Source organism: Rhipicephalus sanguineus, chromosome 1 (assembly GCF_013339695.2).
Source record: "Rhipicephalus sanguineus isolate Rsan-2018 chromosome 1, BIME_Rsan_1.4, whole genome shotgun sequence".
NCBI classification, from domain to species: Eukaryota; Metazoa; Arthropoda; class Arachnida; order Ixodida; family Ixodidae; genus Rhipicephalus; species Rhipicephalus sanguineus.
In genome coordinates this window covers 204257265-204273215 of record NC_051176.1, presented here as the reverse complement: position 1 = coordinate 204273215, position 15951 = coordinate 204257265, and the positions used below count along the sequence as shown (strand labels likewise).

Genomic DNA, 15951 nt, shown 5'->3' with positions numbered 1-15951 from the left:
AGAGCACAGGTATATGTTTTGCATTATCTTATTTGCTCCTTATTGGTAGGATCTTTAGTTAGCCCTGTTTTTTTTAGTAGACACTCATTAAAATGCATTTAGTCCTTCAGCTGGGTGTTTTCTGAGAAGTTTTCCATTTTCGTAGGTAGTGAAAACACCAAAGCAGTAGAAAACCAAAAATCTTTGAACAATTTCGAATTATTTTAATGTGCCACAATAAAAAAAATTCTTCTAAAAGCACCAGTAAACAGGCCCTGACTTTTTTACACCTCCCAAACAAGCTCGCTAATTCGTGGAGAAGGCTGCGGTGATCACATTTTGTGAATATCACAGTGCTGTGTGTAGAGCAGACGCGTCATTTCCAAAAAGAATTCCAGCGCACCCTCTCCTGCGCTCGACCAGTTCTTTTCGCCCGTGCAGTGACGTAATCTTGCCGATGGATAACATTACGTAGCCCCGACTTCGTCGATTGGTCTTTTGCACTACAAAACGGCGCCTTGGCGCTGCGGTGATGCAGTTTTGGCCACATAGTCTGCATTTTCATTTTCCTGTGCTGCCCTCTGGCATTTTGGTAGAGCCCCGAGACTACCGGGACAAGCGGTATCGCCAGAACGAAAGCCTTTGAGATCAAGAGGCATCCCGCGACTTTACCGCTAGGGGAAGGGTGCATGCGCCGTGGCATATTCGTTTACCTTGCCAATGCCTCTCCCCCCTTGCACCATGCTTCCTTACTGCGCCACTGACATGAAAGACACGTAGAGGAAGCCTTGCTCGGTCGTTGGCTGCACGCCGATGACATAATTGCTGATGTTATGTTACGTTGCTGAAGTGGGCGTAGTCACGACAGAGGGCTACACCTACCCCTCTTCGCTGCTAAGAAGGGTGGAAAGGCCGAGTGAGAAACCTAAACCAGCCAAAGTGGGTTGTTCTACACCCCGTAACTTCCTTATTACAGCACTTATTTGCAAAATTCTTGCGGCAGCATGTTCACATCGTGCAGATGCGCAGTTATCTCTCAATCACAAATTTTTGACCGCGAGGTTGTTTACTGGCCCTTTAAAATAACTGCTGGTGATGCCCCTGCAAGAGGGAGAAACCAGGTGTTCTGAAAGTAAAATTATAAGTCATTCAGTGCACCGAGCATTTACCGAACTTTTCGCTGTGTACTATCTTGTGCGAAAATGAGAAGAGGGGAGGGGTCTTTGAAGCACTCTTTAATAATAATAATAATGTCTGGGGTTTTACATCCCAAAACCACGATATGATTAGGAGAGACGCCGTAGTGGAGGGCTCCGGAAATTTCGACCATCTGGTGTTCTTTAACGTGCACCTATATCTAGGTACACGAGCCTCTACCATTTCGCCTCCATCGAAATGCGACCTTCGGGTCAGCAGCCGAACACCGTAACCGCTATACCACCGCGGTGGACGAAGCACTCTTTACATCGAGTAGTTGGGATTGTTTTATAAAACATGGCTGAATGAGGTTCGTGCGTACCACTCTCTTGTGAACAAGCTAAAATACCTCGGAACAAATTACCAGTTGTCTAGCTACCTGGGTAATGGAGAATCCCACATTTGGACAATAGTGTGCAGTATTTTTCTTGAGCTTGTTTTGAAAAATGATGATACGTTGTCTTTAGTTCACTGTTACTTATGTAGGATGCTGACTGTTTGTAAAAGAGTCACTCTGCTGTATTCACAAATACACAATTGCAAAATCCTCGTAGACTCATTTGCCACTAGAATGCAGCATTGTGCTTAAACGAAGTAGTCATTGCTCTTCCATGAATGACACCTTGCAGTGGTTCTCTACCTATGATTTCCTTAATCGGACATTTGTAACATTTATTTGAAGATTATAATGTGTAGCACCTTTTGTCAAGCAGCTGCCTGCTTCAAAAGGCACTAAGTACTTGGATTAGGCATGTAGACTTGTTTATCTCCTTGTATGTATGGTGTGTGTTCATTTCTCTCTCTCTGTCATTTCATGCATGCAACATCATGATACTTAATAGTTATATGACATTGCCGTTAGCTGTAAGGAGGAGCTCTGTGCCAGAGCAGGTGGTTGCAGAAATTTTACAATGCATTCTTTGGTGAGTTTGCATCATGTGGCTGCTGCTTTTGATCTTAAAATCTGCACACGAGGCAGGATTAAGCAGCAATTCCAAGTCATGCAGAAAAGCTGTCTGAATTGCACTGGCATCAGTTACTTTAGACATGCTGTCTGCCCATCTTATTTCTCTTTTCAATTGCATCTTGTTATACACTGTCAACCTTTGCATGGCACACCAGGTTGTACAAGCTGTGATGGCAGTAATGCAACTGCTACTATCATTAAGAAAGCACAGCTTACAGACAGCAAGCTTTCTTACTTTGATCTTGGATTTTTTAGGTGGACCTGTCCAATCGAGATTTGGACCGTTTTCCCTTGTCTGCTCAACTGTCTGGATGGGAAGCCATTGTCGGTCCTGGTGATGTCCTCTACCTTCCTATGTACTGGTGGCACCAGGTAGAGTCCGCACCCCACAAAGGCTACACTGTCTCGATCAACTTCTGGTACAAGGTAATTAAATCAGGTTTGCTTTTCTGGCTGCTGGCCAAAGTTGGCTTCATTTGATTATTGTTAGCATATAAATTGTTAGTGGTTTGCTTGGAAAAAAGTTAAGAGAAAACCTTCAGAACAATGCGTATACCAAAAAAAAAAGAAAACATAATGCATGCCATCTAGGTACTTGTGCACAAATTAATGAAATCCATAGTCATTCAGTTTTGCTTGGTACAGAGATGACTCATCTGTCTTCAACACAGCTACATTTTGTACACATTTCAGTAAAGGACCCTTTGTAAAAACATATTTTAAGAGACTTAACCATACAAAACCCTGTTGGGTTTATGGAAGAACCCTGACAGTCTGTGCTTGGGTGCTTTTGTCACTTTTATTAAGATCTATGTCTAGCACTGTGGCCAAAATTTCCATAGCATTGTAATCCAGGGAGGACCACATTTTGGGCACTTTAATATTGGTTGGATGTATGACAGCTTGTTTATCAATCGTTGAATGATAATTGAAGCATGTCTTTTTGAAGCATTATTGAATATTGTAAAAGAGCAGATCTCTGGTGGTGCATTGAACACAATCTTGTATGCCATCAAGAGATGGATCATTATGTTGGGCACTGGGCAGTTCCCCTTCATTGTATGTCCATCCATCTTCAGCCCAAGCTTGCTGAGAGAGTGGTGGCAACAAAGTTCCTTTAGCAGGAACTCCAGTGTCCATGGATAGTTAACTTACAGTTGTTTTCGCAGGAAGGAAGAAAACATCCATCATGGATGCTAGGGCACAGAGCTGTGTGCACTGCAGCTACCTAACCCTAGCACCACCCTTTTCTCATTGCATGACGTTCAGTCTTCTAAAACCAATTTGTTGAAGAATCCCTATTGTGGTGGTAGTGAACTGGTACCCTGGCAGCACCACAGAAGTAGGGAGAGCTTTTTTGGCCTTCCAGATAACAAAACTTTCCTCCAACCTGTATTTGTAAAAAGAAAAATGGTAACACTGAACTTGCTTTTGCTTCCCACGATTACATCAGTCCTCTTTCTTAGTGTGCTCTTTTGTAGTGAACGCAACAGAAAATGCATAAACCCGCTAACGGCCCATATCCATTTGCTGCAGCAAGGCTGGCTGTGCTGGCAACTCTTGCTCTTTTGGCATTTCTCAGCATTGACTGTAATAATTTCAGTACTGTATTAACATGCTTAGCCGATGCTGAGCAGTTGCTATTGTGGACAATGTTGAGGAACATTTTCACCCCTTATGCAGCAGTTCAGCATATTAAATATTACCAAGTAATGTTTTTGTAGCACATGCCACGTGCACATTAAACATAATATCTGTGAGACCAACTAGCCCAACAGCCGAACACTGAGTACAACTGCATTTCCTCCATGTTGTAATTTGTAAGATGCAGTGGAGCGCTTGGCGTGCATAAAGAGAAAGGAAAGTGTAGCGGTTGGGTATTAAAAACATACTCGCTGCACGTTATGAGTACGAAACTGATGTAACACTGTGACGGACCTGCATGTATAGAAACTCCACCATGCAAAACAGTGACATGCCACGAGCCACAAATAGTGCATGAATGTGGTCCACATGGCCATTATTAAATGCCATTTAATAAAGCCAGTATTATCTTTCATAGGTAACAAGAATGCTGGACCAGGCAAACAGTTAGTAGCTGTCTGCCTGCAGAATTTCCAAATTTATTTCTGTGCATGTGTTACAAACTATGCTCACGAGAATGAATTCAAAGTGCTCATTACGCATGGCCGCCACGGGTGCGCGTTATGGAAACTACTCTCGAGTACTGCTGCCGTGTGGGTGTCTTGCTGCTCACACACTCCCAATGCGTGGATATGTCGTGCGATGCCTTTGTTAAATACAAAACGCAATACAGGTTTTCTTTAAATCTATAAATTGTGTTACTAGGGGTAAAACAAGATCGGGTTGCATTTGTTCAGTCTAATTTTTGTCATCCATGAATGTGATTGGATGACAGTTTTTCCCTTTCATGAGCCTTCTTTCACCTTGCGGCCTTCCACAGAACTCAAGTTTTTTCATAATCAGTACCCTGCTTCAGGTTGTCAAGTAATTCAAGATGTCGACCAAAAGTTTACAGGATGTGGGCTCCACTGAAAATGCGAGTATCTGCTCTGTTCATGTATGACGCTTCTAATCTAGTGGGTAGCTGTGTAGGTTGCAAGAAGTACTGCAGGCTGGAAGATTTATTTGGAGGTTATGTTCCCAGACAGAGTGGGAATATATAGAGCTTCCTCGAAAATTTCACGTCCCACAAACTTTTTCTGGAGAGTGTACAGTCCTCATGGATTGAAACATGGCATCAGTCTTTTTTACTATAAGGACTGCTGTGAGCAATTGCTCAAGGCAACCGCGTCATGTCACTACGAATCTGGCTGCTATAGGTTATGTTGGCTGTGATGAAAGCGTTAGTCACAATTAAGCCGATATGACATGAACTGAAGACACTGGAAACGAAAGTGTGCATTACTTAGCCCTAAATTTTCACATTTCAATCGGCGAGCACTGTACATGCATTTAAATGTGCATGAAAAAACCCTCAGTGGTTCTGTTACACTGCATAAGCAATTTCGGAAAGTAGAAACTGTAGTATTGACATTATCGTAAGTTTATTAAAGGGACACTAAAGTCAAATATTAAGTCGACGTTGATTGTCAAAATAGCGGTCCAGAAACCTCGTAGCGCTGCTTTTGTGCCAAGGAAGTGCTTATTTTGAATAAAATCACGTTTTTAGTGGTCCGCGTTGCGTTAGCGCGCTTCAAATCTCCCGCCTGAAAATACGACTCTCATACGTCACTGCTGCCGTGCCCAACGTTGCGCGCTTTTACTGCGCGGCCGCCGACACTAGTAGCAGCCGAGCGGAAGTAGCGGGACCCACAGTAGCAACAACGGCTCTGCGGCAAGGACTTGCTCGGATGGGCACATTCAAAGCCGTCACCAAGTTGCGGTTGGTCTCGTAATCCTCAGTACGAAAGTGCAGCGAGCACACACGCAGAGGTTTTGACTGTTTAGCACACTGGCGCAATGGCATGACACTAAGCCACTTCGAGCGTAAGGGTTCATTCCGCGGCACCCAGTGAAAAGACACACCGGTTTCCTTGCTGCAGCACTGGCGTTGTGCACCATTCGGGCATCCGGCAGTATCACACGGATGCGGCATTTTGTCGAACTTTCTGTCATAGCGACTTCTACGAGCGCGCAAAACACGCACGGCAGTACGCGATCCCGAAACTACCACTGAGAAGGGCGAGGCGCAGTTCGGCGAAAACGGAACCTTTGAACCACGCGCGCCGTTCCCCATGGCAACGCCACGGAGGTTTTGTTTTCCATGAATCAAGCGGAAACGAACAAACAGCATTTTATTACGTCTTTTGATGCTCGGAATGTTCTTTTTTTACTGCTGCTAGTTTGATTACTAGTGATTTATTGTAGGCCGACTTCCATACGTCATCGGGATCACTTCGAAAATGTCCCACTTGTGGCGCTCATCATGTGATACATTTAGCTTAATTTCTCGGTAAGTAGGGCACTGCTGTTGATAATATTGCCGTTTTAGAAGTTGTCATACATTGGGCTTTCACTCTGACATAAATTGTTATTTGCCTTTAGTGTCCCTTTAAGAGTTAAGAGTAATGCCACATGCTTCATTGTTTATGAACAAGCAGTGAAAGTTCACCCGAACTTAAGAGGGCAATACTGATGACTATTGCACCTGGGTTGAATTCCCTACCCTTAGTGTGGGTATTTTTCCACTGGTATCTTTCTGATCTTTGTCTTCCAACTTTGCCAAGACGCGTGTTTCACTTACCATTTGTGTATCTCTTGCAGACTGCACCAGCAGACAAAGTCATCTACCCCCTGATTGGTCATCAGAAAATGGCTATCATGCGAAATATTGAAAAAATGCTTATTGAAGCACTCAAGGATGTCAATGAGGTTAGTATCTGAGAAAGCCACTAGTGACTTATGCTTAATGGGACGAGATACTGTAGGCAGGGGTAGGGAGGCAGGAATGAGAATCATCATTTAGTTCCAAGTTTTTTGTGTGGAGGGAAATTCTTTTACCAGCTCGTAAGTAAATTTGCATTTGCATTTCAATGTTATTCCATGTGCCTCCAACACCACATACGTAAAAAAAAATTACATGAATGTAGTGTGGTCGATGTGTGTTAGCATGAATACAGCTTGTTAGCCAGCACATTGAAAAGTCCACTGTTGCCGGATTGAAAAAACTTAGTCATATTTGTTGTGCATTCTAGGAGCTGTGTCTTTTCATAAGCTGCAATTCATGTACCCCCACATTGTCAATAAGAATCGCGCTTTTCTTAGCAAAGGCGCTTGACATTTGCTTACCTTTGCTGAGGATTTGCTTATTCTCACTCACATAAGGGTAAGCAAACAGATGGCCCTTTGATTCATTCTGAGTCTGCAGGTCCTGCTGCCTCAATTTCAATAGTGTTTCACTTTAGCACCTATGTTCAGTCTTTTTGAAAGTGGCACCACAAACCCAAAAAGTCACAGCTGATCCAGTACTATAGTGCAGGCATTTTAGCACTTCCCTGTCCACGCCTGTACCCATCGATAGCCCGCTGCCGATGGTTTTCAATTTGAAATTTTGCCGCGCTACGAGCGCTTACGGACAGCCAACATCATCCATCGTATAAAACAAGAGCTATTTTTCTCGTTTCCTGCATTCGTTTATTTTTTCTGCCGCGGAGAGAGCTTTGAAGTGCCACTTAAGTCGAATGAGCGCTCGTAGCTTCAAATATGGTGTCGACATCGCGCCCCCCTACCTCTCGGAAATAGCAAATTTTGGCGTATTTCAGCAAGTCTAAGTCAGAATTTTTTATGTTGGTAGCAGCGCAGACTCGGAAGATGATTTTGACTCATCAGCCTTCAGCACAGACAGCGAAAATGCATCGAACAGCTGCAGAACGTCAATAGGTATCTGCCGGTAACTTCCGTTTAGGTCTCCGAACCAAATCGTCGCTGCCGCGCTCCGTTAGAAAGATATCTGGCACGTTCTAAAGGTCACGGTTCTTATCTGTGGGATATGAACATCGTTTGGGCGGGACCACTTGCCGCCGGCTGCTGAATTTGTGGAGTTCAGCGCGAGAAAACGACCCGTAGTGGACCTCGGCATTGTGCACCGTAGTGCCGCACGGCGTTTCGTCGAAGCTGTCGATTTCTTCATGGTCTTCTTTACCAGAGAAATAATCGCCTAGATGTGCAGCACAACTAATAAATTTTGTCACGTGGTCGTGACGTCGACGAAGACAGCAGTCGGCGTTTTCAGAATGAAACTGTTTATTTGGCCGAACTTGTGGCCGGGAAAATGAGAACTAGAACTACAGCAATACACGCTGTACAATGATAGCGGCGAACAGGGCGTCGTCCGTCGATCAACTGACAAGCGGTCAGGTGCGTCGGTTTTTTATACAGGTGCTATCGAACTTTCCAGCGATATCGCTGGTGGCGGCGTTATCTCTCGATAAAGCTGGAACATTCGCGTGCGGCGCGAAATCTTAACAAAACGATCTACTACAATCGAGAAGTTTCTCGAACACTGCTTCGCGGACAGCCTCGAGCGTTGATAACCGCCCTTGCTGGTCAAACCCAAAAAACATCAAAATAAAACAAGAAGTGGGCGTGGCATTGCCCCCCTTTGAAAAAGCATCGTCCCGATGCTTGTCAAAGAACAAAGAAGAGAGAAAATAAAACAAGTGCATACATAAATAAATTACAAAGGTAAAAGTAGAGTCCCCAGATTCCCTAACGTGCAAAAAACGGCTTAAGACGCACGACATGGACGACTTCAGGTCGTGCGCGGCGTCGCTGAGAGTTAGTAATGCCGTCCGGGATGACCTCGTAGTCAAGAGCGCCGAGACGTCGAAGAACCTTGTAGGGTCCGAAGTATCGCCGAAGGAGTTTTTCGCTAAGGCCACGTAGGCGTATCGGCGTCCAGACCCAGACGCGGTCGCCAGGCTGGTATTCCACGAAGCGTCGTCGCAGCAGTTCCGCCGCCAGGCACCGCTGCCACCACCACCGACACCATACCGCCCGCCGACAGGACAACGCTGCGCCCCCCGAAAGACCGACGTTTGGCGTGCCCCTGACAACCGCTCTGCTATCACTGCGGGGAAGCCGGCCACACATACCGCCAATGCCAGTATCGACAGATGGGGCTACGCGGATTCGCCGTCAACACGCCGTGCCCGCAGCCAGGCGAACGGCCTCGCGACATCGACGACTACCTCACCGGAACACAGTGGGAAGAACGACGACCTTCCCGCTCGCCGTCGCCCGGCCGCTACATGTCACCGCACCGCCGGCAGTACACTGGCCCAAACCGGGGCCGGTCGCCTAGCCCGTATCCGGGAAACTAAGGGAAGCAACCGATGGAGGTGTGGTTGCTGTACGACGAAATGCCGAAGATCCTCCGCGGCCGCCGACGACGACAACGCGACGAGACCTTCAGAACACGATGCATACCGGATGGAGCCCTCACGACGAAACTTCGCGGCCCGAAGAAAACCTGACGACGCAACATCGAAACAGCGGGACAAATCGATGAAGCCGTGATCCGACGCCACGACCTAACCGCAACGCAAGACGACGAACTAGCGACCTCGATGTTCTTATCGACGGCCACAGCGTCACAGCTCTCGTCGACACCGGAGCCAACTATTCCGTCGTCAGTGGGCCATTCGCCACCAAGCTGAAAAAAGTAAAGACTGCTTGGAGTGGACCAGAAATCCGGACAGCTGGAGGCCACCTGATAATGCCGATTGGTGTCTGCACGGCGAGAGTCACCATCAATAACCGCACTTATCCTGCGAGCTTTGTAATCCTACAAAACTGCTCCAGGGATGTGATACTCGGAATGGACTTCCTAAGTGACCACGGCGCCGTTATCGACCTGAGGTCTGAGTCGATAACACTAACCTCAGACAAAGCGCTCCCGCCCTTGCTGGTCAAATTTCAAAAACATCAAAATAAAACAAGAAGTGGGCGTGGCAATATGCATGAATGCATACTCTTGAGCAAGACGTAACACAGAAAACGAATGTTTTCTGCGAAACACGCTGCACAAACCTGTGCTTCGCCGCATCACGTAACTGCATTGCACGGTGGCACGATAGCCACTAAGGCTAACGTTTTCTTTTGTATCTAAATAACGACTAGAGATAAAATACTTATATTTGCAGGGATAATGGATATGGCATTTGTGGTTAAAATTAGGGGTGTGCGAATATTCGAAATTTCGAATAGTGTTTGCTATTCGATTCAATTCGCACTGGAATTTTACTATTCGAACTTCCCAAAAACAAATACAGTCAACATCCGACTGAAAGTGCCCCCTTCAGATTTTTAATATGCTTCACCTCATTACACTCTTGTATTGCGGCAAAGCTGCCTTTCAAGCTCCGTTACGGTCGAACTTAGCAAAGACACAGTCAACGTCGATTAAAAGTGGTCCCTAGATTTTCAATATGCATCACCTCATCACACCTCCGTATTGCGGCAAAGCTGCCTTTCAAGCTCCGTTACGGTCGAACTTAGCCAAGAGACAGTCAGCATCCGATTGGAAATGGTCCCTAGATTTTCAATACGCTTCACCTCATCACACCCCTGTATTGCGCCAAAGCTGCCTTTCAAGCTCCGCTACCGTCGCAAACGTATTAACTCAAGAAAATGCTGGCTCCAACATGGAGATGAAAGATGTGGCAGAGGTGGGGGCTCAATTAATGCTGTTTTGGAACTGAAATTGGGGCAGGAAGTCTGAAAAATTGGATGCCGAAGCTTTTTAGCATCCAAAATTTCATATGTTATTATATATCGACATCTACAAGGCAGATTTAGAACTCCGGACTTGAAGGGAGCACACCTATGTCCGCCACATCAGTTGGGCTTCCACAGAAGTTGAAAGAGGAGGAGAGGCTGAGGAAATGGCATCTTTGCCTATCACGTGTAAAGTGTTGTCGGCAACACTTTGGTTGCACCAAATCATGTACATAAATACCATTCGGTTTCTACATTGTGCTTCAACTTAGCGAAAAGAAACACTTTCATGTTGCTATCTCATAAGAATATGCTTAAGAATCCTCTCCAAATTTTTTTTCTGCAATTTCGCTTCAAAGTATTCGAAAAATATTCTAGAAATATTTGAGAAATATTCGAAAAATATTCGATTCGATTCGCACTCACACTTCAATATTCGAATTTGCTTCACACCCAAAATTTTGCTATTCGCACAGCTCTAGTTAAAATGTATATCTCAAAATTTCTTTTGTGTTCAATTGGTGCAAAGCACCATTGATGTTTTTACAGAGTGTTTTTGTTTTTGTAAAACGTTTTCCTTTTAAAGCTTTTTTTTTTGGAAAATTCTTTAGAAATGTTTGCTTAAACATAATACCATTAGAAAGCGCATTTCTTGTTCTACAAGTTCATATCATATATTAGAGTATCAGTGATATTCTGTGGCAGTAGAAAAATTGTTTACTAGATTACCCAAAATTGGCCTATTTTCCCGCGGACAGGAAAGTGTTAAGACAGCTTGGAGCCCTAGAGACCAATGGGGGACAAAACAACCTCCCATACATAAGCCATGAAACAGCAGGACCATGTTGTTGAAAGCGGAAAGTCGTTGGGATGTCTGATCACCTTACACATGCTGCGCGTACCATATTTACCAGGGTCTAATGTACTCCCAAATCTAATGTGTGCCCTATTTTTGCAGGCTCGAAGTAAGAAATTAAAATGCACCTGAACATAGTGCCCTCTAAATTTATGAAAGAACATAGCATGCCCCCAGGTTCTCTTTAATAAAGAGCAAAAGGAGACATGCAGAACTTACCTTCACAGAAAGATATAGTTTAATGTGCTTTCATGATGAAAGTGCTGCACCTTTATTGCCGTTTGCACTTGTTGATCACACATACTAAGCATGTAGGTGGCGACATCGAGCGATCACATTTAAAGATACTACCATCACTCTTGCAACATCTTACATAACACTGCACCAAACGTTTGGAAGTACTAATGGCCAACAGCGTTCATGGCACAGTCTGGAGATAGCAAGCTTGGCACACCACCAGTAATGCTGGTGGCTCTGTATTCTAATGCATCCTGTGCCAAGTCACGCAAAATATTATGAAAGTGGTAGTAGTATCTCCGAAGTGACTGACTGAGAATACCTCTGAATATTGAAGTCGAGCACAAGATAAGCCCTCAGCTATGTTGCCATCTTGTAATGTCAATGACACTGCCTCTGATGGTAGCCTGCCGCCCACTCTGTGAACGCGGTTTCGATTTCGCATTCAATTCTAGTACCCATGCAACTTTTGGACCCAATTTCTGTGAAAAAAGTTGCACGTTAGATCTGGGTAAATACAGTACAATATGAAGCTCATAGGGAAGAGATTTGCTTTGTTAAGTGGAGGTTTAGTACGGGAGCATGTATAATACTGTTGGAGCCACTTGCGGTGAAGTGCCTTTGGAACGAAGTTCTTGGAATCTGTAAGAGCATTTTTATCATACAGGTCACTTGATTGTGGATAATGAGCACTGTATAGCTCATAGTAGAGCAGGCTAAAGCACATTCAGTAAAAACAAACCTTTATTTAACATGTGTTTACGAGACACTTAAAGGGGTCCTGAACCAATTTTCCAAGTAATCATTGAATGACATCAGTATCAGAGGTTATTGCCTCACGAGTCGATTGCCGCAAACATTTCTCGAATCCGCAAGAGCGAGCGGAGTTACAGAGATTTTTCACACGCTTTAAGCGCTTTCTCTTCTCTCGACTCATCAAGAGCATTGGAAGCTTGGGAAAGAAGTTATATCAGCACACGTCATGACCTTGAGTGTGTGTGATGAAATGCAAACGCTCTTTCCCACTGTGAATCGTGCATGCGAGTGTGGCTACTGTGTAATGTAGAGCACTATATCGAGCGTGACGCCACCATGTGGTGGCACCCCGTGGCAAGAAGTGCGTCTTGATCCAAACACCGCTCTTGATTTATGTCAGCTATTGGTCAATGGCTTGCTATCTTTTGTTTGATGTCAAATAGCAGGCGCCCCGTCCACCTAACAGAGTGAGGATGTGCCACACTTGGAAGAGAGCACACTTGAGAAAATGGTAACTTTGGGCTCTGCTTCTAAACTCTCCTTGCTGTGCACAACTGCAAGATTTGGCTGAGCTGTACATACAGTGTCTGCTTTCCGCAGGATGCATTTTGTCACCAAGCCCAAGGGCTGGTTCATGACCCCTTTAATGGAAGAAGTTGCCTGTTTTCTTTTAGATGCGAAGTATCTTAAGGCGGAGCTCAATCCGGTGGTGGTGGTGGTGGTGGTGTGCGGCGTGACCACCCTTACTGCGCATGCGCATACCCTCTCCACACACCTCCTCTCCCTTCCCCTTCCCCTCTCCACTTTTCCTCTCCCCTCTCCCCTCCCCCTTTCCACTCTTCCTCCGAAACGCGGGCTAGACATGCCGAAATTTTCTCCTGCGCAATGCCGCGGTGAGCTTGAGCGCATGCGCTTCCCCTCCCCTTCTCTCTCCTCCCCTACGCTGCCCCCCTCTCGCCCGCCTGTCGACCGCGTTCCCCGCTCGCCCTGTGAGAATTAACGGCCAGGCTAGGTGGAAGATACGACGCACGTAGCGTCCCTCTTCGTGTTCCACGACGCGAGGTCGCTAGCACGCCCAATGATCGAACGCGATCGTGCAAGTGCTCCGGCTTCGCATCGCCTCATGGTCCCCTTTAGCGGGAGATGGTGTAATTTTCTTACACTCTTCTAGTGAAATATGCCGCTGCAGCTGAACTACAGACATAGTAGGCTTGAGAATTCAAACTTCGAACTATGATAATTTGAACTTTTGTTTAATTCACACAAATTCCTAATTTTTGGTTGTCCGACTATGTTCTCAATGTATTTTAAAGCCGCTTAAGAAAAAAAAAATGAGGCGGTCTGTCCTTTGATATTGTGTGCTGAATGTGTCTTCAGTCACTTTCACCTCTGTACATTGGTGGCATGTGGAAAAGCGTACTAAGATTGGGAAGGGGTTCCAGCAGTCACAGGACACAGCACATTTCGTCCCTTAATGACACATGCGTGCATGTGTTGTTAATAATGAGTGTCACTATAATAGCTGACATCCAAAAACTTTACTGATAATCATGCAGAGCTGTCAATGACATTGCTGTGGCTCTGAGATATAATAAACATTACAACACAAGTTCGTATGTTGCCTATTTGTGAGAACTTCTGATAGTTCAAAGTTCTGATAATTGAGGCAATATACTGGGGTTCCCATGAGTCGATATGACATGAACTGAAGACTGTGGAAACAAGAGTATGTGAATCACTTAGCCCTAAATTGTTGCGTATCAACCTGTGAGCTGTACAGTACTGATGGATCGAAACGCGAGGATTTAGTAGGGCTAAATAATCTCATACTTTCGTTTCCAGCATCTACAGTTCGTGTCATATCGCCGTAATTTTGGCTCAAACACTTACATCGGAGCCAACAGAGCCAGATTTGCGGCAACATGACACGGCTATTCACGAGTACCGGTAGTTGCTCATAGCAGTCATACCAAAAAAAAAATGATGCCACGTCTCTCAATTCGTGAGTACTGTACATGCACAGATGCATACACTGGTTGAGAAACTGTGTGATTACTGCAATGAGGTTACAATGGCTGATGTTTCTTAGTGCACAGCACAAATATATATGTGATTACTTCCTTCATGTAATAACTGGCTCAGCTAACCCCATTGCTTCAACCATGCACAGTGGCCGTGCATTGCATTTTGCTTGGCGTGTGTGAAGTGTTTTGTGTTTTCGGTTTGCCTAGGATGAGCTATATTGTTTATTATTTTTTTGAAGACGCCTCAAAAAAAAAAAAAAAAAGAAACTCCAGAAGGGCACCGGCATAGTGCTTTATCAAGCGCTGGCAGCCAAACCTACAGGGAACATGCTGTGGTCCTCATAGGTCTTTTTGATGAACATCCCTCATACTACGTCTGCGAGGCACTACTGATAGATGGTGACTCTGTATGTCCTCACTACCATAACAAGGAGTTTGTTTTTCTTACTGAAATATCTTAAGAAATGTAAAACAGTGTCAACTGTGAACCAATGACTGACAACACTTCAGTATCCCTAGGTTGAGGACGTGTAAAAAGAGGAAGCTGCTTGGGCTGGTAAACATGGGCAAACATAAGAGTATTGCTACTTTCAGGATCAGTAGGCGTTTTTATTGGCTCCAACTTCGGTTTGGATGCATAGTAACATGTACGCTTGCAAACTTTCCTGAATTTATCTGCAATGTTTGTGAATTCTGGCACAATCCTTCTTCGGGTTTTATTAGAAATTGTGTTTCCTGCCATACCATAGTGAAAGGGCAATGGAGCAATACCCACTAACCATACCCTTGAAATTCTTGTCATTGTGAAAAGGCACCAAAGGAGTACTGCTTTGAGCATGCTTATTCAGACAAGTCAGGCAAAATTGGCAACAGCAAAGTTACTGAAGAAGCCATTTTTCTTGTCAGTCATTTAGAAAAAGGCGTATACATTCCACAAATGGTATGTGGCCAAACTAAATTCCATTTCCCAAGTAGCGTCGTTATCGCAGGTTGGCAGGCATACATACTGCTGCTGGAAAGCTGCTAGCAAGGTTTCATTTTTAGCGTACGCTTTATGAAACCAAGAATTTTGGAGCACGAAAAATGTATGTACGAGGTTGGATGTCTGTCTTTCCATAAAATGTTTGTTATTTGGCATGTCACCTTTTAGTACCTGCAGGCATTATTAAAAACAAAGCACTTAATGGAGATTTCCTCCTTATTTTTCAGGTTGGCCCATTACTAAGAGCTATGGTGCTTGGAAGATATACATGAGTTTCTGTTTCTGCGTCCACTCATTGTCTGCTGCAAGTGTAAATGGCTGCTTTTCCATGCTTTTAAATTAATGGTCTTGTCATGCAGACGTTTTTCTGCAGACTTCGGTAGGCGTTAGTTTAACTTATTTACCCTGCAGTCTATTGCTGCAGTATGGTGACATATTTTTTTTATTAGGTCAAGGTCAATAAATTGCATCATGTTTTATTGTGTGTTGTCTTTGTTTTGAAGTAGTGTTAGCCAGTCCCGCCCTGATAGAGAAAAATATTCATAAATTAACCCTAGGGAACTTGTTGCAAATCAGAGTGCTATCACTAGTGCTACGATTCCAGTTGTTTTCCCATAGTTGATCCCTGTAGTGGTTCAGGACAATCTTAATGGAATATTAAAGGGACACTAAAGAGCAAAACGATTTTTCTCGCATTAGTAAAGTAGTCTTG

At 44.6% G+C, this 15951-nt stretch overlaps 1 protein-coding gene across 1 annotated transcript in view; it reads left to right on the top strand.

The window, feature by feature from the left end:
- The window catches only part of LOC119405903 (hypoxia-inducible factor 1-alpha inhibitor), a 31509-nt gene extending 15791 nt beyond the window's left edge, over window positions 1-15718 (top strand). Inside the window, exons 5-7 of the mRNA XM_037672731.2 lie at window positions 2399-2569; window positions 6431-6538; window positions 15467-15718. Of these exons, the coding sequence (XP_037528659.1) occupies window positions 2399-2569; window positions 6431-6538; window positions 15467-15511 (324 nt within the window). The 3' untranslated portion in view covers window positions 15512-15718. The remainder of the gene's footprint in view (window positions 1-2398; window positions 2570-6430; window positions 6539-15466) is intronic.
- The last annotated feature ends 233 nt before the right edge of the window (window positions 15719-15951 follow it).